General features: G+C 38.5%; 1 protein-coding gene across 1 annotated transcript; it reads right to left on the bottom strand.

Annotated features, from left to right (window-relative positions):
• Positions 1 to 1,212: 1,212 nt before the first annotated feature.
• Positions 1,213 to 16,332, bottom strand: LOC111149269 (COMM domain containing 8). Its single transcript, XM_022506238.1, has 5 exons — positions 16,201 to 16,332; positions 11,660 to 11,815; positions 7,493 to 7,645; positions 4,418 to 4,573; positions 1,213 to 2,136 (listed from the first exon to the last, which is right to left on the bottom strand). Exons 1-5 carry the CDS (start codon positions 16,264 to 16,266, stop codon positions 2,116 to 2,118), a joined length of 552 nt encoding a protein of 183 aa, XP_022361946.1. The 5' UTR covers positions 16,267 to 16,332; the 3' UTR covers positions 1,213 to 2,115.
• Positions 16,333 to 21,373: the final 5,041 nt, after the last annotated feature.

Here is a 21,373-nt window from a genome sequence, read left to right as displayed (position 1 = left end):
GGTTGAAATTCAGAAGGACCTTGAATCAGTGTAGATCTTCGACACGATGCGTTTACATCCCAACAAACCCATCATATACTGAAAACACTCTAAGTCAAAAATGCATTTAATATGCCTCACCAACTGACCATCATAGCTTAACCTACTCTACCTTAAATGCTCAGAACACTTAGACTAGCTTATAGCTGGGCAAACTCATCTAAAGAGCCTATTTTTTAATAAAGTGTTGAATACCTCATGTAATTTACTGAAATTACAGTGAAAACCAGTGTGGTTGTCCTGGTAAAAGATGGCTGTCGTGTATCAGCTGTTTCCTTGCGACTGCCTGGGAGCTGTGGGCCTGCCGCTGCCCGATATCACAAAAGGGTGTTGTAATGCATATTGCTAGCCCAGGAATATCATGTACTGCACACTGCTAGCCCAGGAAAAGATCAAAACACAAAATGTGTAAAAAAAAAAAAAAATCAAAATTCAAAGTATGGTTTCTGCTGAATTCAGGTTCCTTCAGCACCATAGCAAAGTCAAAAAAATCGTAAGTCAAACCATCGCACGCTGGCGATCATCTGTATTATTTAAAGTGCTAGGTTACAAACTGCTACCAGTCCATGACATAAGGAACCTGCACAGGGGGTAAGTCAACGACCTCCCTAAGCACACTGTTTGGTCCAACCGATATTTTTTTCCATAATCAACATCTCTCAGTGAGAAAAGCGATATATTGATGAACACTGGCATATGCTCCTCATCTAATCCCAAGCCTGTAAGAGACAGTCCACAGACCGCAGAACGGCATTAGTCTACCCTTTTTTTTTTTTTTAAGATTTTATTTATTTATCTGACAGAGAGCTCATAAGTAGGCAGAGAGGCAGGCAGAGAGAGAGGAGGAAGCAGGCTCCCCGCTGAGCAGAAAGCCCGATGCGGGGCTTGATCCCAGGACCCTGAGATCATGACCCGAGCCGAGGGCAGGCACTTAACTAAGCCACCCAGGTGCCCCCAGACACCTTTTGAGTAGCATGGCCTCGGTAACACGCAGATATTTTTTTTAACCCCTCAAGCCCAACTTCATCTCTATGATGAGAAATCGTAAAAACTGTTTAAACACCTCAAACAGTCTGATGCTCTTAAGAGCGATTAAGCTTACAAATAGCAGACACCAATGAATTATGGGTCACTGCATTATGCAGAAAGTCTTTTGAAATAAAGCAATATGTGAAAGCAAAATGACATTTTTTATTTGTTCAGAATGCCTGTTTTTAAAGTTAACTGCAATTAAAAATGGTTTTCCAGTGAAGTTAACACCCAAAACTATCAACTTCAGTATTAAAAGTCTATCACAAAAATGGACCTATGTTTAATCTTGGCTGACATCTGGATAGCTATATATACACTATACAACGACATCCATTCTTTTTATCAAAGCATACCCTCCCGATCAGACACAGAAATGCAGGAGTAACAGTGTTACTTTCATTTTTTCCCACTCGGGTAAAAGATTTTAATCTCTAGAATTCATAAACTCATTGTTGATGCAAATTTAATTATTTTTTTCTTGTTCATGTCTGAAGAGGAGCTTCTTTCTCTACGAAATTTTACATTTTATAATCTTTCCTTTGAAATAGAAGAAAGATATGGAATCTCCTGAGTTATATATGCAGCTTATACATTCTTTAAAATTTATTTTTAAAATATTACAAATTAATCATATATATCCATAATACACATCCTTGCTATTCATATATTCCTTTAAGCAACATTCAAGTAGATTTGTGCTTTGTACGTTTACATTACTTTAGTCTATTTTTAGCTTTCAATAAAACTGTATATCTATAAAGATTTCTCAAATATTTAATAAATGAGGCAAAACAGCCATTATGAAAATATAAACTGCTATCACAGCTTTTTCATCTCTCATTTTTTATGCATTTCCTGTCAACCATGTCATTTCCTGTTCTTTAGGGAAGCGGATACATTTTTATCTCTGTAATCCCAACACTGCTGCTTTCTCAGCACAGCAAAACAGTCAGTATAGCGCAGGTGCGCTGAACACACAGTATTCACTCGGCCGCATCTGGGGTAGCAGGAGAATCTGATAGTGTTGGTATCCACCATTTCCAGTTATTTCAACTGCAGGATCACCTTCAAACACAAAGTCGGGGAGGAAGGGGATCAGGTTATTCCAGAATGATGTGCACGTCTGCTTAATAAAATGCTCTGAAATCTCTGAGGGCTAGACAACTGATAATAAGCAAGTACAATGCACAGTAACCGACGATGCAGGCCTGCCGGGATCCACGGCTCAGACTCAACTAACATTCGTATGAGGCCCTACCACACACACGCTCAGACATTGAGCCCCACCCAGAAGCAAGTCAGGCTACCCATGTGGGTACGAGGCATGTGGACTAGTCACCATGGCACTAAAATGACTGAGTAACTGCAGAGTACTGACGGAAGCTGAATATACCAGGGTTTCAGAAAGGTAGCCCGGGGGGCACCTGGGTGGCTCAGTGGGTTGAGCCTCTGCCTTTGGCTCAGGTCGTGATATCAAGGTCCTGGGTCCTCTAAGTACGGGAGACAAAATATGGCTTGTAGTTACGACAAAATCGGGTAAAAACCAATGCGTGACTGAAGATTTTACGTATACAAAGGGTTGACTAAATAAAACTGCTGCTGTCTGAAAGAAATAAAAACAGCTCTCTGTATACATGTGTTTCTTTCAAGATTGCTCAGCACTGGGCACCCAGGTGGATCAGTCTGTTAAGTGTCTGCCTTCAGCTCAGGTCATGACCCCAGAGTACTGGGATCGAGTCCTGGATTGGGCTCCCTGCTCAATGGGGAGTCTGCTTCTCCCTCTCCCACTTACCCTGTTGTATACACTCTCTCTCTGTCAATAAATAAATAAAATCTTTGAAAAAAAAAAAAAAAAAAAAAGATTGCTCAGCATCTTCTCTAGTGATTTGCTCCCCAGTGATCAATGTCAGATATTCTAACCAACCTCTCTTGCCCCTGCCCAATCTTCTTAGCCATACTTTTTTTTTTTTAAGATTTTATTTATTTATTTGACAGAGAGAGACCACAAGTAGGCAGAGAGGCAGGCAGAGAGAGAGCGAGAGAGAGGAGGAACAGGCTCCGTGCTGAGCAGAGAGCCCAATGCGGGACTCGATCCCAGGACCCCGAGATCATGACCTGAGCCAAAGGCAGAGGCTTAACCCACTGAGCCACCCAGGCGCCCCCATACTTTTTTTTTTAAATGCAAGACTTGAACTCACAACCCTGAGATCAAGACCTGAGCTGAGATCAAGTGTCGGATGTTTAAGTGACTCAGTTACCTGGGCACCCTGGTTCTACTTTTTTTTTTTTTTTTTTTTTAAGATTTATTTATTTATGTATTTATTTTGAGGGACAGAGTGTGAGAGCATGAGCAGGGTGAAGGGCAGAGGGATAGGGAGAAGCACACTCTCCGTTGAGCAGGGAGCCTGATGTGGGGCTTGATCCCAGGACTCCAGGATCATGACCTAACCTGAAGGCAGACACTTAACCAACTGAGCCACTCTCAGGTGCCCAATGCTGAGCAATCATGAAAGGAACACACATGTACAGACACGGTTATTTTTATTTTTTTTCTGACAGCAGCAGTTTCTACTGTTTAAATATGATTTTTCTCATTAAATAAACACTGAGAATGGTTCCTGTTATTTAGTCAATCTTTTGTATGTGTAAAATCTTTAGTCACTCATTAGTTTTACTTGATTTTGTCCTAACTACAAGCCACATTTTGTCTTCCCTACTTAGAAGATTATAAAAGCAATTCTATTTGTGCAGTTAAAACTTTCTAAAAAAGATTTTATTTATTTATTTGACAGAAAGAGAGCACAAGCAGGGGGAGCAGCAGAGGGGGAAGCAGGCTTCCCACTGAGCAGCAAGCCTGATGCAGGGCTCAATCCCAGGAACCTGAGATCATGACCCAAGCCGAAGGCAGATGCTCAACCAACTGAGCCACCCAGGCATCTCTTACTTGTGCATTTAAATAAGATACTCTTTTCTTTAAAATCATGACTACTTATAATAATCATAAAAAACTTCAGAATCAACTAATTTCACAGCCCCAAGGTAAAAATTTTATTTTAATCATTAATAAGCACCAAGGCAAAAAAAAAAAAAAAAATAGAGCTGTTAGAACACCACCATTATTCTATCAAAAATAACTACTTGATAAATTATGCTCAAAACTAAGTAGTTATAATTATAAATTATAATATCTAAAACTAGAGATGCAGAACATAACAAGGTATTTTCTCTGCTTAACACATCAGGAATAAAAGAAATATAAAAAGTCAGTTATGAGCTTTTCTTCTATTGTTCGAAGAGTATCAATCGAACAAACATTTTAAACACACAACAAAATTAAAACAAATACCTTATTAGCTGCTTCCAAGGAATTTATTAGATTCTGCAGCTCTTCTTTACTCATTTCAACAGAATATGGTTTGACTTCACCATTTTCTTTTATGTCTAGATGAAGGTTTAAAAGCGGCATTTGTAAAGTAGCAATCTTGTCACTAGACAGTGCAAGCTATTTAAAATGAAGAAAACAGTAATTAATAAGTAGTAAAAAAGACTACATCAAATATGCATCAGAGCTTATTAACAATACATTTTAAGAAAAGAATACTTCTGGGGGCGCCTGGGTGGCTCAGTGGGTTAAAGCCTCTGCCTTCGACTCAGGTCATGATCTCCGGTCCTGGGATCGAGCCCCGCAACCAGCTCTCTGCCTGCCTCTCTGCTTACTTGTGATCTCTGTCTGTCAAATAAATAAATAAAATCTTTAAAAAAGAAAAGAAAAGAAAAGAATACTTCTGTTTGCTGTCAAGTACAGGAAAAGGTGGAAGAAATAAAGAAACCCACGCCAAACCAGCACAAATATAAAGAACGGACAGAGAAAGGATGATGAGAGGGGAAGACAACTAGGGAAAGGACAACCAGGGCAAAGTCTGTAGTAGAAGCGGAAATCCGAAGCACAGTTATGGGTGGGAAGGAAAGTACTGAATGGACCCAGTGCATCAGAAAACCGAGAATTCTTAAAGCTTGAAGAAGTGTGGAGATACCAAGAGGATGAAAGACCATGAACAAAGATAAAACTAAAAACACTGGTAAACCTTGTGCAATGAAGATACTTAATTTAAAATCAGCCAATTTTCTGCTAACCTTGATAAATATGTTATCAAGATACCATTTTTAGGGGCGCCTGGGTGGCTCAGTGGGTTAAAGCCTCTGCCTTCAGCTCAGGTCATGGTCCCAGGGTCCTGGGATCGAGCCCCGCATCAGGCTCTCTGCTCAGCAGGGAGCCTGCTTCCCTTCCTCTCTCTCTGACTGCCTCTGCCTACTTGTGATCTCTGTCAAATAAATAAATAAAATCTTTAAAAAAAAAAAAAGATACCATTTTTAATTACAGCCACTCAGCAAAAACACTCAACATTTACTCCACTTCCTATTTTCTGTCTAAAGAGAATCCTAGAGGAAACGAAAGAACCAAGTATTTATGACACTGATAATTTTTGAAACAAACACCATAGCTTCATTGGCATATGGCAAAGCGAAAATCAATTTTCCTGGAATCTGAGGTAAAAAACCACAATACCTGAATCTTCAAAGTGCTACCACTTGAAAAAATTTACTTGTACCTTCACTACCTGTATAATGACTAATAACGAACTACACTTCCCTAACAAACGTCCTCGGAGTGCACACACTACAGAATCGAATCCTTACATACCTACTTCATTCTCTCTTCAGAAACCAGGACTCATGGGGCGCCTGGGTGGCTCAGTGGGTTAAGCCTCTGCCTTCGGCTCAGGTCATGATCTCAGGGTCCTGGGATTGAGCCCCGCATCAGGCTCTCTGCTCAGCGGGGAACCTGCTTCCCCCTCTCTCTCTGCCTGCCTCTCTGCCTACTTGTGATCTTTCTCTCTGTGAAATAAATAAATAAAATCTTTAAAAAAAAAAAAAAACAAACCAGGACTCACAATATCTGAGGTTTGGAAGTACCAAAGATGGTCTACCTTACAGATAATCCTCCTTCTCAGTGTGTCCAGTAAGTGCTTTCTCAGTCTATGCTTGAATACAACCAATGGTGAACACGCTACCTCAAGAAGTGGTTAAAAAAAATCTTCAGATACTGACAGCTGTAAAAAAGTTCTCCTTAAGCTGAAGGTGAACTCATCTTATTGGAAACCATATACCTTAGACCTTAGCCTCTGAAGCCACACAGCATGTATCAATTCCTCATCTATAGAGATAACTTTTAGTCCTTCAAAGATAAGTGTAATTTTTCCACTAAAGTTTCTCTTTTCTGGATACAGGGTCTCAAGTGTTTCAAAAAACCTTCATGTACCACGATTTTAAGTTCCTGTTCATTCTTTTTTGGTTTGGTTCCAATTTGTTTAAGTATCTCTTACTTTGGCAGCCAAAAATAAAAGTATTACTAAATTAAATTAACTAAAAAGATTTAATGAATGTAAACAGAATTAGAACTACCCATTGCTTCAAACACTACATTTCTACCAACAGAAGACTGAATCATTATACTGCTGACTCAGGCCACATTTGGCAAATCAAAACAACTAAATATTTTTCAGACAAATTACTTTTGGCATATCTCTCATATCTTTTATATTAAATTGGTTTTCCTTAAGTAAAAATCCTCTACCTAGGTTATCTCTGCTCAGTTTATTTTGCTTCATTTGGTCTATCATTGTAATTTGCTGTAAAGTAATTTTAAACTTTGATTGTATTATATTAATATTTAACATATCTCAGATTTGATAAGCATAATATTCGTGAAAGAATATTTGTTGAAGAAGTTTGGGCCAACACCAGAATCACAGAGACCTCCTTCCTGGCTAACACAAATTCACCTGTTTTCGTTATTCATCCAGCTATGACCCATTTAACTCTGTGATTTGTCCACATTTTTCTCCACTAACAATATGAGGCACTTAACATGTTGAAATGAAGAAAGACAATGTGTTTCAACACTACCTCCTCATCTAGATCTAGGTAACCTATATAGCATGGAAAGCTGGTCTGAAATTGTTCTTTATGAATCCTACTGACCATGAGTCTCTTTTCAAAATGTTTATCAAGTGCTCTTTTAACAGCACATTATATATTTTCACCCTGGAGGCAGAATCGCATTTACAGGAAGACTATAAAGTCTAGAAAGTTCTAGCCAAAAACAGATGTTGAATACATACTACTCCATTACTCAAGACTTTTAATGATTCACAGCTCTAGTAAATTAAATTTATTACCAATGTAATGTTTTTACATATTATATGGATGTTTGTACTGTATTAAGGAATGTAAAAATGCAATTTTTTGATAATGTTTTCTTAAAATAACAGAAATTTTAGATGTATATTATAAAAAAAGAATAAACATTTCTATTCAAAAAATAAGGTAAAAAACATCATGCCCATAAACAGATTCTCACCTTTAACTGCCAATCAAAATCCTGTAGCTGTGCAGAAGAAATATCAACTATTTCTTCTAACAGAGCCTGCTTGATTTCATCTTTCCTACTTTTTAAGCATTTCATGACAGCTTGTTGATGAAATGAATTCAACTGATTCAACTGCTGAAATATCTATGAAAATAAAAATAAACAGAAAATAAGTGAAAGTGTCTTTTTGTTTAAAATGTAAACACACAGCTCCTCTCCCCTTTCATAAAATCTTTAAAATGACTGTTTAAAAAAAATGTGTGTATATATATATATATATATATATATATATATATATATATATTTCTATCTCTGTGAAAAGAATAAGATGAGAATGCATAACTAACAAACGAGATTTTAACAAATTTTTGCAAAAAGGACTGACTGATGAAGTAGCATAGAAGCAAAGACCACTAAAGCTGGTATAGATATTTTAATATCAGACAATGCAGCCTTTAAGGCAAAAAGTGTTATGAGAAATAAAGAATGGCCCAAGGGCCATTCAATAGAAAGAACAATCATAAATTTGTGTGCACCTAATAACAAAGCTTCAAAATATATAAAGCAACACAACTTGGTAGAACTAAAAGGAGAAATGGATAAATCTACCTTCGTAATTAGAATGTTAACACATCTCCCAGTAACTGACAAAAAAAGACAAAAAAATCAGGAAAGATAAAAAACTTAAAAACACTATCTTTCTTAAACCTAACTGACATATGGAACATTGTGTTCAACAACTACATTATACATATTATTTCAAAAGTATATGAAACATTCACCAAAATGAACCATATGATGAGCCATGTAGCAAATCACAAGATTTCAAAGGACTGCAATCAAATTATTTGTTTTTTTCACCACAGTGTAATTAAATCATAACTGATAAAAAAAATTCCAAATATTTGAAAATTATGCAACATAGTAACACAGTACTATGAAAGAAATAAAAATCAATCTTACATAAACTCTTCCAGAGAATAAGAGAAAAAATACTTCCTAATTCATTTTATTAGACCAGAATAAAACCTTGACAGCATGACAAGGACATTACAGAAAAGAAAAACTATGGGCCAATATCGCAAAAAAACAGAGACAAAAATCCTAAATAAAATACTGGCAAATCAAATTTAGAGATACATAAAAAGATAATACATCATGACCAAGTGGCATTTATTCTGGCAATGCAAGGTTAGTTTAGCTTTTAAAAATCCAATGAAAGACACCACATCAACAAAATAAAGGAGGAAAAAAACAACAAATTTAGAGAAAAAGCATTTAAATAAAATTCAATACCTATCAATGGTAACAATCTCAGCAAAGTAGGAACTGTAGGAAACTTCTTTAATCTAATAGCTGATATCTAGAAAATCATACAACTAACATAATAAATAATAAAATAGTGAATACATTCTCCCTAAGGTCAGGAATAAAACTGCTTTTTTTTTTGTTTTTCAACACTGTTTTAAAGGTGTTAGCCAGTGCAATAAGGTAAGGGAAAGAAGATATTAAAATGTAAAAAAGAAAATAACTGTATTTTCTTATACCAAGAAAATTTAAACCAAAAAAAATTTTTTAAATTTTTACCACATTTTAATGGTATACCAAAAAAAATTTTTTAAGTTTTATAAGCCATTAAATAATAAAATTTTTAAAAACTGTTAAGCATGGGGTAAAGATATAAAAATTGGTGGTGTTTCTACATAATAGCAATAAACAACTGGAGAACAAAATTTAAAAACATCAAAAATACCAATTACTTAGAAATAAATCTAACAAATATTTGTAAGATCTCTATACTAAAAGCTACAAAATGTTAGAGAAATTGAAGTAATCCAAATAAATGGAATGTTATACCATGTTCATGGATTGGGAGTATTAATATTAAGCTGTAAATTCTTCCCAAAATGATCTAGAGATTCAGTGCAATCCCATGCTATGAACTTAATTATGTCACTCCAAAATTTCTACACTGCAATCCTAACCTTCACTGTGATATTTAAAGATGGGGCCTCTGAGAAATAGTTTAATAGGTCATAAGGGTGGGAGTTAGTGATGATAGGATTAGTACCCCTATAAAAAGAGGAGAACATGCTTCTGTCCCTCCCCCCACCAATGTGAGAAACAAAACAAGCAGGTAGTCTGCAGCCAGGAAAAGGGCTCTCAACCAGGAATCAAATCAGCCAGCACCTTTATCTTGGACTCAACAGCCTCTAGTATTGTGAGAAGTAAATTCTTGTTCTATGGAATATAGAATATTTTGGTATGGCAGCCCAGCAGGTTTTTTGGTTGAAATTGATAAGATGGTTTTAAAATGTACATGAAAATACAAAGAAGCCAGAAGAGCCAAAGCAATCTTGGAGAAACATGAAGTTGAAGGTCTTCTACTACCAGAGACAAGACTTTATGTAACACAGCTTTAATTCTACAATAATTAAGACAGTGTAGTACTGAGAAATATACACAAATAAACAAATGAGGCAGAATAAAGAGTCCAGATACAGGGGTGCCTGTATGTGAGTGTGTGTGTGTGTCTGTATCTATATATAAATGTATATTCACTGTATGTATATATGTGTGTGTATATACACACACACACACACACACACACACACATACAGTGACCTGATTTACAACAAATGTTGGTCAGAAACTCTGTGGGAGCAAGGAGAGTCATTTCAATAAACAGTACTGTGTCAACTGGCTACTGATGTGAAAAAATGTGAACTTGACCCTTACTCCACACACAAGTATTAATTCAAAATGCATCAGTAACATAAATGTGAGAGCTTCTACAAGAAAACTAACACACACACCTTCATGACTTTGGCACAAACACTTCTTAAACAGGACCTTAATAGCACTAAGCACCAAAATAAATACTGACAAAGCTGGACTTGATTAAAATTCAGAACTTCTCTTCACAGAAAGATACCATTAAGAGTGAAAAGGCAGGCCACATAATGGGATTAGATACTTAAATATATCTAACAAAGAACTCCCACCCAGAATATCATCCAAATCAAATGAACATACATAACTACATTTTTTTAAGAGTAGGCAACCTATACAAACATGCCAAAATAATTTTTGACCAAGGTACAAAAGCAATTCAATAAAAGGATACTCTATGACCTGTAATTTCATGTCAAGATGTCTTGCCAAGAAAAGTTGGCAAATATGTGATAAGGAGACATGTACAAAATGTCTGTAGAAGTACTATGCATTGAAGAGGCAATGATCTAATAGTTCATCAGGAGGGGGCCAGAAAAATAAGTTCTGCTAATTCCTATCATCAAATACTATAAGAGTTAAAATATATGAACCAGATCTACATTTACCAACACTGATAAGTCTAAAACACAACATTCCATAAAAAAATTACAAAGGGATACATGTTATCAATTACAAATTACACGTCTAAACAGCTCAAATAATTGTATATATTGCTTACAATGCAAATATTCATACAATATAGAATACAGAACATGTTCACCAACTTCACAAGTGGTGATCTCTTGGGGAATCATCTCTTGGGGTGCCATGCCCAGGTGGTATTTAGGTTTATCTGTAATGCCTTGTTTCTAAAACAAACACACAAACCTGTAAGGCATAAAGATGTTAACAACTGTTTAATTGTGATAATGGGAGTGTAGGTGTCAGTTATGTAACTTTTAGGTTTTTTTCTACATGATTTAAATGCTGTCACAATTTTAAAAATACAAACAACCAAAACTATAAAAAAAAAAAAAAAAGTACTTCCACAATCAGATTTGCCTATTCACAATTATAAGGTTTCTTGTTGTAACGTAATATATAATTACTGGTGGCACCTGGGGATCTCAGTCAGTTTAAGTATCTGCCTTCAGCTCTGGTCATGATCCCATGGTCCTGGGATTCGGCCAAATCAAGCTACCTGCTCAACCAGCAGTCTGCTTCTCCCTCTCCCTCTTCTCTTTTCCTCCTCCACCCCCACCCCACTCCTGATCTCTCATGTTCTCTCTCTCGCTCAAACAAATGAATAAAATTTTTTTAAAAAGGTATAAATATACACTTACTGATGATGACTCTTGTATAATATAGTGCCTTCAAGACGAGTTTAGAAAAACCTGAAAACTATTATTTATTATAAGGTATAGAAAATTGGAGTGAAGTTACCTCTTCATCAGATAAATTTTTACCAACTACAGCTTTGAAAAATTTGGTAATATCTTCTAGAACATTCTTCCATTCTGTTGAATCCCAAAAACTGTGATAATCCTGATGGAGAGGATAAGCTCGGCCACAAATGCCATCAATTATTTTGTGAAGAAGCTAGAGAGAAAAGGAAATAAATGAATTACTAGTAAACTTATAAAAAAGATTTATCTTCCTTATAGGAAACAAATATAGTTGGGACAAGCTCATGTTATCTGCAAAGCAGCTTGAGGTTGAAATATAACTATTTTTAACATTATTTTAATTAAAAATTAAGGCTCCAATAAAAATCACAGACTTTCTATAATTTTGTCCACCTTCAGAGGCTAAAATAATTTCATAGATACACTGTTATTTCCCCAATATTCATGAAAGAAGATGGCGAATATAAAGGTTTCAGCTTGGTATTAGACATTGTATTTATACCAATAATCTAAAAAAAGTATGACTTTCAGTCTGAAGTTTTTTTTAGCATAGATCAATAAATGTCATTTCCCTTTACCTCCATTTTTACAGCATTCATACTCACTTCTTTTGGTCTATTCCAAGACAGTGGTCAGTACCTTTCTTTTTCTTTTTTACATTCCTTTATCTCTACACTACCATAGCATCAGCAATGGAAATCCTAACATATATATAACTGAAGATAGTTATTAACACTGAATTTTGGAATAAAACTGTCTAGTTTGAATCCTAGTTCCACCACTTAACTAGTTTGATCAAGTTATTTACATGTTCTGTGCCTGTTTCCTCCTGTATAAAATGAGAATATCACCTACCCCCATAATGTTGTAAGGATTAAATGAGTACATGCAAATCACTTGGCACATTCCTGGCGTGTATAAAACACTTAAACATTTTGCCAGCCATTGTCATATTTCTTCTTATTACTATTATCACTATTACCACCACCACTACTACTGGTATCATGTTCCATGTCTTTAACATATATTCACTGAGCACCTACTATGCCAGCACTATTCCAGATAAATGATTGGTATGGTTTTCTTTCCCAGGGGATATTTGTGTCTTGTAAAAGAGTATCTGAACCCAAATAATTTGGAAATAAATTTAAGCAACAAGTCTTATAACTCTTTTCCCCTGAACCACATTCTACTCCATTTTAAGCAATAACTCTTTCTCTATAACACCACAGATATCAGAATAGAAATAAGAAACTGGTAACCCACTTCCAAGTGATGGCTAATGCACTATATGAGCAGATTTTTTAAATACCATAAATCAATGAACATTCTTAATTTGAAATTCAGTCAAAATTCTCTACACATGCCCCGTGTTATCCCAAACTGCTCCCAGGCTAAAGCAAAACCCAGAACTCTAACTAAAAAATAAAAGTGCTATCTTTTTGGAATACAAATGTCTTCATTCATTCATTCACTTATATATGTTTGTATTCATATATACAAATATGTAATGAGCACTTTATTCAATTGTTAGATAAGTTAATAGACATACAAAGCAAGAACAGCCATTAATAACTATCATTTATGGAGCCTTGAGTACCAAGCACTGTGCTCATCCTTACAACCCCATGAGGTAAGTACTGTCATTTTACAAATGAGAAACTGCAGATAAACAAAAGTAAGGTTCTACCATATCAGAGTTTTAGTCCATTAGAGAAAGGCAAACATACAACTACATAAATGCAATTTAGAATGACTGGAGGTATATTATAAGTTTATAAAGGCTACAAAGGAGCAGAGAGAGGAAACACGGAAAGGGTTGTTTTAAAACGATGAGTCCTAAATGGAAGAGTCCATTTCTTGGGACATTTCTAGTCCCAAGCAACAGCATATGCATAGAATGGAAATGTAAAATCACTTGTTCAATTTGAAAAAAGACAGGATACAAGACTGGAGAGGTGAGTGGAAGCCAAATCATAAAGGGCCCTGTTTACAGTGTCCAGGCTCTTTAATTATTTCCACAGGAAAGCAACCTACTCACATATTTGCCTTATTTTTCCAAAAATTTGCCAACAAGTTAGGAAAGAAAAGGAAAGAGAGATGGTGAGACCAAGGCCCCCTGCCTTCAGTTTATCAGGAAGAAATCAGGGGTCCCTAAATAATTGAGGACACTCAAAATGGAGGCAGTACAGAGGTGAAAGAGACACAAAAAGGAGGCAGAACCAACCAAGGATGATACTCAGAATTTTAGGTTGAGTGGCCGGGTGAATGGTGGTGCCCCAAACCAAAAATGAAAAATGAAGCTATAACCAGAGGAAGAGTAGTTGTGGGGGGAGGGGGGGACGAGGAGTTCAGCCCAGGACACACTGAATTTGAGATACGTGGGGTGTTATCTCAGCAGAAGCCTGACACTCAGGGAAGAGATCTTTGGCTGGATGCAGAGATCTAGGTGTCATCAACCTACGCGGTGGGAAAGGTTATGGACCTTATCTAAGAAGTAGGTAGAATGAAGACAGGGGCAGAAGGCTAACACAAAGGCTCACAGTCAACCGATCTGAACACAAGTTCCACCTTTACCACTTACTAGTTTGACAGCCTCGGGCACATTACTCCAACTCTCTGCTGACATTTCAGTTTCCGCACTCATAAAAACACAGAAGAGAGTTAAGACGGGGTTTTTTTGATCCTGATAAGAATTAAGTTTCTTCCCTTCTATCTCCCCCACACTTTCCCACTATAAATGGAATAGAGGAAAAAAGAAGACCTATATGTGGGGCTTATAAAAGCCACCTACCACATACCCCTCTATCATATTATGTAGGCAAAGCCCCCATACCCACACTTCGCCCACTGTGACTGGATGAGAATTGGGACTTACTCAGTGGTGCCTATCGCTGACACTGAAGGCCATCCCACCAAAGCTTGGCACCCAGGTAACTGCCCCCATGGTTAAGCAGATTTTAGCATGCATTAATTCCTTCCCTCGGTAAACACTGATCAAGAACCAACCTTGGGCCAAACAGAACTCTCAAGCACTAGGGATATAAAATGAAGTAACTACCCTGAAGGAGTTCAGAATAAGAGAGACCAGAGAGCAAGCCAACCAATCAAGAAGTTGTGTGATGAGACCTGCATCGCTATGGGACAGAGGAGAAGGAGTAAACATATTTACGTATTAATTACAACACAATGAATCAGTAGGCTGACTTCTCAGGACAAACAGAAACAGCTCCCAGAGCTAATGCTGAAGCTCAATTTTGCATATATTGCTTTCTTTTAGGGACAGGCAGATTTCCTTCAGGTCTTTCCTTCTTTTTGAGGGGGAAAAACCCACTTCTCAGTCAGATTTTCCTCTTAGAGAAACCACTGGGTTTTCTCTTCCTTTCACCATTCAGTCACAATACTTGTTAGACATAACTACTCTCTCCACATTTGATTTTTCAAACTCAATACTGCCAATGCCTATTGAGGCTAAACACAAAAGCATGGCATACATAAAGACTTGAGCCACCTGACTTCCTGCTCACCTGTCCAGTCTTAGTCTCCCTGCTCTGCTCACTCCAAATTTCAGCCTCTAAAAAAATTACAGCAGGTCCTCAAACCTATGGAGGCTGGTTTCCTTGCCCTAGACTTGTAGCTGCTATTCCTCTGCCTAGAACACTTTCCTTCTAGCCTGTCTGGTTCCTACTCATCCTTCAGAACTCAACCTAGAAATTTAGATGTTCCTTTTCTGCAAAGCTTCTCCCTGCCCCCTCAAATCTGGAGTACTACCTGTCCCACAAGCTCACTGCTGGTTAATTCAGTTTGGTTTCCTTATTAGATAGCAAGCTCCACAGGGGCACAGGCTGTATCTCATTCACCATTTCATCTTACACCAGCCATATGGGCACTCAGCACAAGGCAGACTTCAGTGCAAAGCTGGCCCGATGAATGAACAAGGCTGTTTCTCCCAGATCCGCACAGTCAGGTTCCTTCTCAGGCCCAGGGTGTCAGTGTCTATGTTACCACTTGAGGGAAAGGCTACCTTATACCACGTTACCTAAAGTAAGTCGCCCAGTTATTGGTGGCACTTACCAATTTTTTTTTTTCTGTCGCAGGGTATGCTTCGCTAGGTCACCAGCTTGTCCCCAGGACCTAGCACTGTGCCTGGTGCACAGGGAGAGTGAAGGTGTGTAGTGTATGAATGAATAAATTTACAGGCTCCACGATGTAAGATTTTAAATACTATGGTGGTGACTTCGCTCCCCAGCCCAGAGTCACAGAGTCGCGGGCCGCGCTTGGGAGGGAGCTGACCAGCCGTCCCCACCCGGGTCGAGCAAGGCCCGCCGCAAGTCAGGTCGAAAAGCCCCTCGAAGGTCAGCTCCGAGCAGGGGCGCGGAGATGCCGCTAAAAGCCTCGGCCTCCTCAGCTCTCCAGGGGAAGCAGGGGGCCGGACACCCGTCATCACACCCATTCCCGGATCCCTGCCCTGGGCAAGCCTGGGTGAGCCCTGCGAAGACTTCGCGAACAGACCGGGCCGGCCCTGCAGGCCAGGCCATCCCAGAGCCTCGCCTGCCACACCGCCTGCACTCTCCTCACCTGCGGGCCCAGCTCGGCTGGAAGCTTCTGCAGCTGCCACAAGGGCGTCCCCTCTTCCGGCTCCATCCTAGTACGGAGCAGAAACCTCGGTCACATGACACGGCCGGGTCGCGCCTTAGAGCTACGGCTCACCCACGTGACTCTCTCGGGTGGGCGGGGCTGGGCGTGGAGACGCTGGAGCCCTTGTGCGCATGCGCAGAGGCACAGCTACCGCTTTCCCTATAACTGAGGAAAATCCCCTTTTCTCCCGGGAGTGACTTTTCTGAACACCGTTGTTACGATGAAGGCAAATTTGCAGATCCTTAGAGCAGTTTGCAACTTTGTTCAGAGTTCTATAGAACTTTCCTTGCACTCCGTTGAAAGCCAACTAATAAAACTAATCGTGTTTTGGGGCGCCTGGATGGCTCAGTGGGTTAAACCTCTGCCTTCGGCTCAGGTCATGATCTCTAGGTCCTGGGATCGAGACCCGCATCGGGCTCTCTGCTCAGTAGGGAGCCTGCTTCCTCCTCTCTCTCTCTCTCTGCCTGCCTCTCCACCTACTTGAGATTGAAATAAATAATATCTTTAAGAAAAACAAAAACAAAAACTAACCGTGTTTTGAGCTCAGGGCCATTGTCCCTGAGTTTTGGCATACGTCTCCTACTAAAGTATCCTGGTTTGGAAGGTTAAGTAAGGGTTTACCTGTGTGCAATATTCTTCATATATATTATTTTAAGAAGAAGGTACTGTTCTTGTGCCCCTTTCCAAATAACAAACACGATCAGAGAAGTCAGGAGGATTGTCAGATTTAGCAAATAAAAAGATGGGAGTGCCCAGTTAAATCCGAAATTTCAGATAAACAACAAACAATATTTTCTTATATGTGTGCCCTAAATATTGCATGAGGCATAATTATACGAAAACATTATTCCTTGTTTATCTGTAAGTCAAACCTAACTGGACAGTCTGTATTTTATGTCAACCCTAGAAGTCACAAGGGCTAAGAGGCACAGTCTAAAGTTTAACAAAGCCAGACTCAACAGCCACACTGCTAACACTGAACTAACAAAAAAAGCCAAACAGCTTTTCTGTGATTTCTCTCCTCATTATAACTGTTACTTTGATCAGGTGCTGGAGAATCTAGTGGAATAAGACAGTTCTGCTATCCAGAATTGCACAATAGGTAAGAGAAACAGAAATTACAGTCTAATATAAATTTAATAATAAAAGTGGTGAAAACTGAGGAAGCATACCACAGAGGAGAAAGTAATTGTGTGGGCTATGCAAAGAAATACTATTTATTAATGACATCCTCGAATGTTTAGCTCAAATACCCTTTCTCTACTCTGTTCCCTATCTCTTGGAGGTGAAAGCAATTTTTTCCAACTCTGAATTTTCATGACTGTCCCTCACTTAAAATATTTACCACTTTATAGTTCTTAATAAAGACAGTTACTTAACAACAATCACTGCCCCAACTAAAGCATAATTATCTTAAGACACTTTGTGCATAGGAGCTTCTCAAGTAATAGTTAATAAACATGGAATCTGGAAACTTCCTAGCTAATCTATATCTGTTCATAAGACTACTGGAGGTAGAGTCTGTTTCTAAGAAAAAGGTAGATTTTATATATTGTAAAAAATGGGGTAAAGATATTTATCGAGCATCTACTATATGCCAAACTGTTTATATATTTTATCTTATTAATTCTCCATATAACCTTGTGTTGTGGGTGTTACCACAACTTTTATAGATGTGGAAACAAATTTGGTGAAGCAGTATCGACTTTGTCCAAGGTCATATAGGTGTTAGTTGCAAAGTCACTGTACTGAGTCTGTGTTTCACTGGCCCTAATGAGGAAAGAAAGGCATTCTGAGGTTGTATGACTTCCTAAGGTCATAAAACAGGTTACTAAATAAAGCAGGGCCCAAGATTTAGTCAGAGGATACAGAATTAGGTCCTGATTTCTCTCTCAAGCAACACTAGATATTAGGAAAAACTTGGTCTTTCCTTTGGAATTTGGTTGTGACAAAACTTAACCTTTAATTGTTGAATCACTGTATTATATGCCTGAAACTAATACAACACTGTGTTTTAACTAACTGGAATTAAAATTTAAAAATAAATAAGTAACAGTAGTACACACACAAAAAACTCAACCTTTAACAAACACAGCTTCTTTTTTTTTAAGATTTTATTTATTTGAGAGAGAGAGACAGACAGACAGACAGATAGTGATGCGGGGCTCTGTCTCAGAACCCCGGGATCATGACCTGAGCCAAAGGCAGACACTCAACCGACTGAGCCACCCAGGAGCTCCAAAAAACATGGCTTCTAATATAGTTCACAAGTTGAGAGTGCTTAATATTTGCCTTTTGATAAGTAAGAGGATCTTCTTATGTGTGTAATACAAGAGGTTTTCAAAACATATTTCTGTCTCTTACAGTCCCATTTTTACTAAGTGTGCTCTAGTTTCCATGTTCCAAATCTTACTCATAGTGGCATTTAGAAACGTGGACTCTGGAGCTAAACTTATTTTTTTTTTTAAGATTTTACTTATTTATTTGACAGAGAGAGAGAGAGATCACAGGTAGGCAGAGAGGCAGGCAGAGAGAGGGGGAAGCAGGCTTCCCGCTGAGCAGAGAGCCCGATGTGGGGCTCAATCGCAGGACCCTGGGATCATGACCTGAGCCAAAGGCAGAGGCTTAACCCACTGAGCCACCCAGGCACCCCTGGAGCTAAACTTCTTAAATTCAAACCCCACTTAGGCAAATTAGTAGATGTGTAATATTAGGCAAGCTGTGTTCACTTCTCCGTGCTTAGGATTCCTCACCTGTAATTGGTTATAAGGTTAGCACAGAATTTACAGAGTCATAAGTTCGTATATGTAAAGTTCTTGAAATGAAGTCTAGTCTGGAACATAAAAGAAAAATTATTACATTCCTTTGTAAGTGACCTTTTCTCACCTGTTATCTAGCCAAAGTTTAGTGGGTTCCAGAAAGCAGAATGTCTCCTCCTTCTTTACCATCCTAGATATAGGGTTGGAGAGTCTCTCTGCCTTGGGAATGTGATTTGCCTCCAAAACCCACCTTGGCTGTTATATAGTGCAGTAGAGGCAATGTAAGTCGGTGGTGTAAAAAAGATCTCAGATAAACCTCACTGAAATGTGCTTGTGGAGCTGAACTTGCAGTTCTGGAAGAGTTAATTTGTTGCTTTTTCTTGAGGTTATTTGATTGGAATTTTTTCTTTTTGAAGTGGAAGGAGCAAGAAAGTATTTTGTACATCATTCCCTGGGAGATTGATTCATTCACTCATTCTTTAACAATTACTGGTTAAACATCTACCTTGCTTTAGATACCCGAACAGCTCCAGTATTGCAGACAGTGAACAACAACTTACCTTCTAGTCGTGTTTGGCAAGGCCTCAGATAACAAACAAGTAAGCAAATAAGAGCATGTCAGCTATGGAGAAGCATCCTAAAGAAAATGAAACAGGGTGATGTAATAGAGAGGGATGGTGGAAATATACTTAGATTGGTCAAGGAATACATTGCCAAGAAGTGGCATTTATACTAAGGCATAAAGGAGGAGTTGAAGCCATGAAGGCAAACATCTGGGGAACGAGAGTTGGGATTAGAATGCAGAGACCCGGGCGCCTGGGTGGCTCAGTGGGTTAAGCCACTGCCTTCGGCTCAGGTCATGATCTCAGGGTCCTGGGATCGAGTCCCGTATCGGGCTCTCTGCTCAGCAGGGACCTGCTTCCCTCTCTCTCTCTCTCTCTCTGCCTGCTTCTCTGCCTACTTGTGATCTCTCTCTGTCAAATAAATAAATAAAATCTTAAAAAAAAAAAAAAAAGAATGCAGAGACCCTGAAGCAGGAGAAAGCCTGCCTTACTCAAGATAATAACCAAAGGTCATGTTTGGCCAGACTGTACATAGCGAGCAAGGCAAGTGTTGTGGAAATGATATCAGAGTTGCAAGCAGGGATTTTATTTTATTTTTTTTAAGGCTTTATTTATTTGTGAGAGAGAGCCACACAAGCAGGGGGAGCAGCAGGCAGAGGGAGAAACAGGCTCCTCACTGAGCAAGGAGTCCCATGTGGGACTCGATTCCAGGACTCTAGGATCATAACCTGAACTGAAGGCAGACACTTAACCAACTGAGCCACCCGGCTTTCAGCAAATTGATATGCACTAGTCTGCATGTTTAAATGTTTTACTCTGGAAAGCAGTTAGACTTTGGGAAACCAGCTCTTGGGTAGAAGTGTGAAATCAGGAGACTCCATTTGGGGGCCATTCCAGATTAATCCTAACTAAAGTAGGCATTAAAGTTAATATGACCTAAGTTGCATGCACAGGCTGTAGAAATCTAGGGACCTAGATGATGAGTGGTGGGAGTGCGAACCAGATACAAATGGAAAGACTCAAAATATATTTTGGGTAACGTAGAAGTTTTGAATCATTATATTGTATACCTGAAACTAACACTGAGTGTTAATTATAGTTCACTAAAAAACAAACAAACAAACAAACAATGAACTTGTTTAAAATCTCAAAAGAAAGACATTCTGGAACTACGGAACTGAGATCAATGGAATTTATGGGGGGTTGGATGTTTTTGAAAGAGAATATAGAAATAAAATGCAAGCTATAAGACAAGATAAAGCATCTGTCCTCCCAGACAGTTGGAGGTTTAGGGCTCTGGCCAAGAGACAGAGTCATAAACCATAGCCACTGTGTTAGTGAAAACTTTTGGAGGAAAAGTGTGCTATAGTAGCTCTAGAGTCAGAGGCCATTTATATCCCTGTCACTAGCCATGTGACTTCAGAAAAATTGCTTAAATTCACTGTACTTCGGTTTCCTTGACAGAAGATAGGGACAAAACTACTGCCCACATAGCAAAGTTGCATGAAGCTAAAACGAAGTAACGCATACAATATGTTAACGTGGCATCTAGAATGTAGTTTGCCCATAGGAAAGGTTATCTTTCTCCAGTATTAATATTACAAGTAAGTATAAATAGCATGTAGCCCTGGGAACAAAGTAAGATACGTTCACACACAAACGCACATGCCCTGTGGTAATGAGTCTGGTGAAGTGCCTTGATAAGGAAAGTTAAGAGAAATATGGAGCTGATTCATCCCTGTGAACTCCCATAAGTAACTGACTTGGGCAGGAGAGAGATAGATTGTGCCA

Source organism: Enhydra lutris, unplaced genomic scaffold, assembly GCF_002288905.1.
Source record: "Enhydra lutris kenyoni isolate GAN:26980312 unplaced genomic scaffold, ASM228890v2 scaffoldscaffold21, whole genome shotgun sequence".
Taxonomy (NCBI): Eukaryota; Metazoa; Chordata; class Mammalia; order Carnivora; family Mustelidae; genus Enhydra; species Enhydra lutris.
Note: the sequence above shows the minus strand (reverse complement) of the source record. Positions and strands in the feature narration are given on the sequence as shown.

Bases quoted from the DNA above. Each gene is read 5' to 3' on its own strand.
- LOC111149269 (XM_022506238.1), bottom strand. From the start codon at position 16,266: ATGGAGCCGGAAGAGGGGACGCCCTTGTGGCAGCTGCAGAAGCTTCCA. The intron at 11,816-16,200 runs GTGAGGAGAGTG...TTTTCTCTCTAG, and splicing joins CAGCCGAGCTGGGCCCGCAG to CTTCTTCACAAAATAATTGA. The intron at 7,646-11,659 runs GTAACTTCACTC...TTATTTTCATAG, and splicing joins AAAATTTATCTGATGAAGAG to ATATTTCAGCAGTTGAATCA.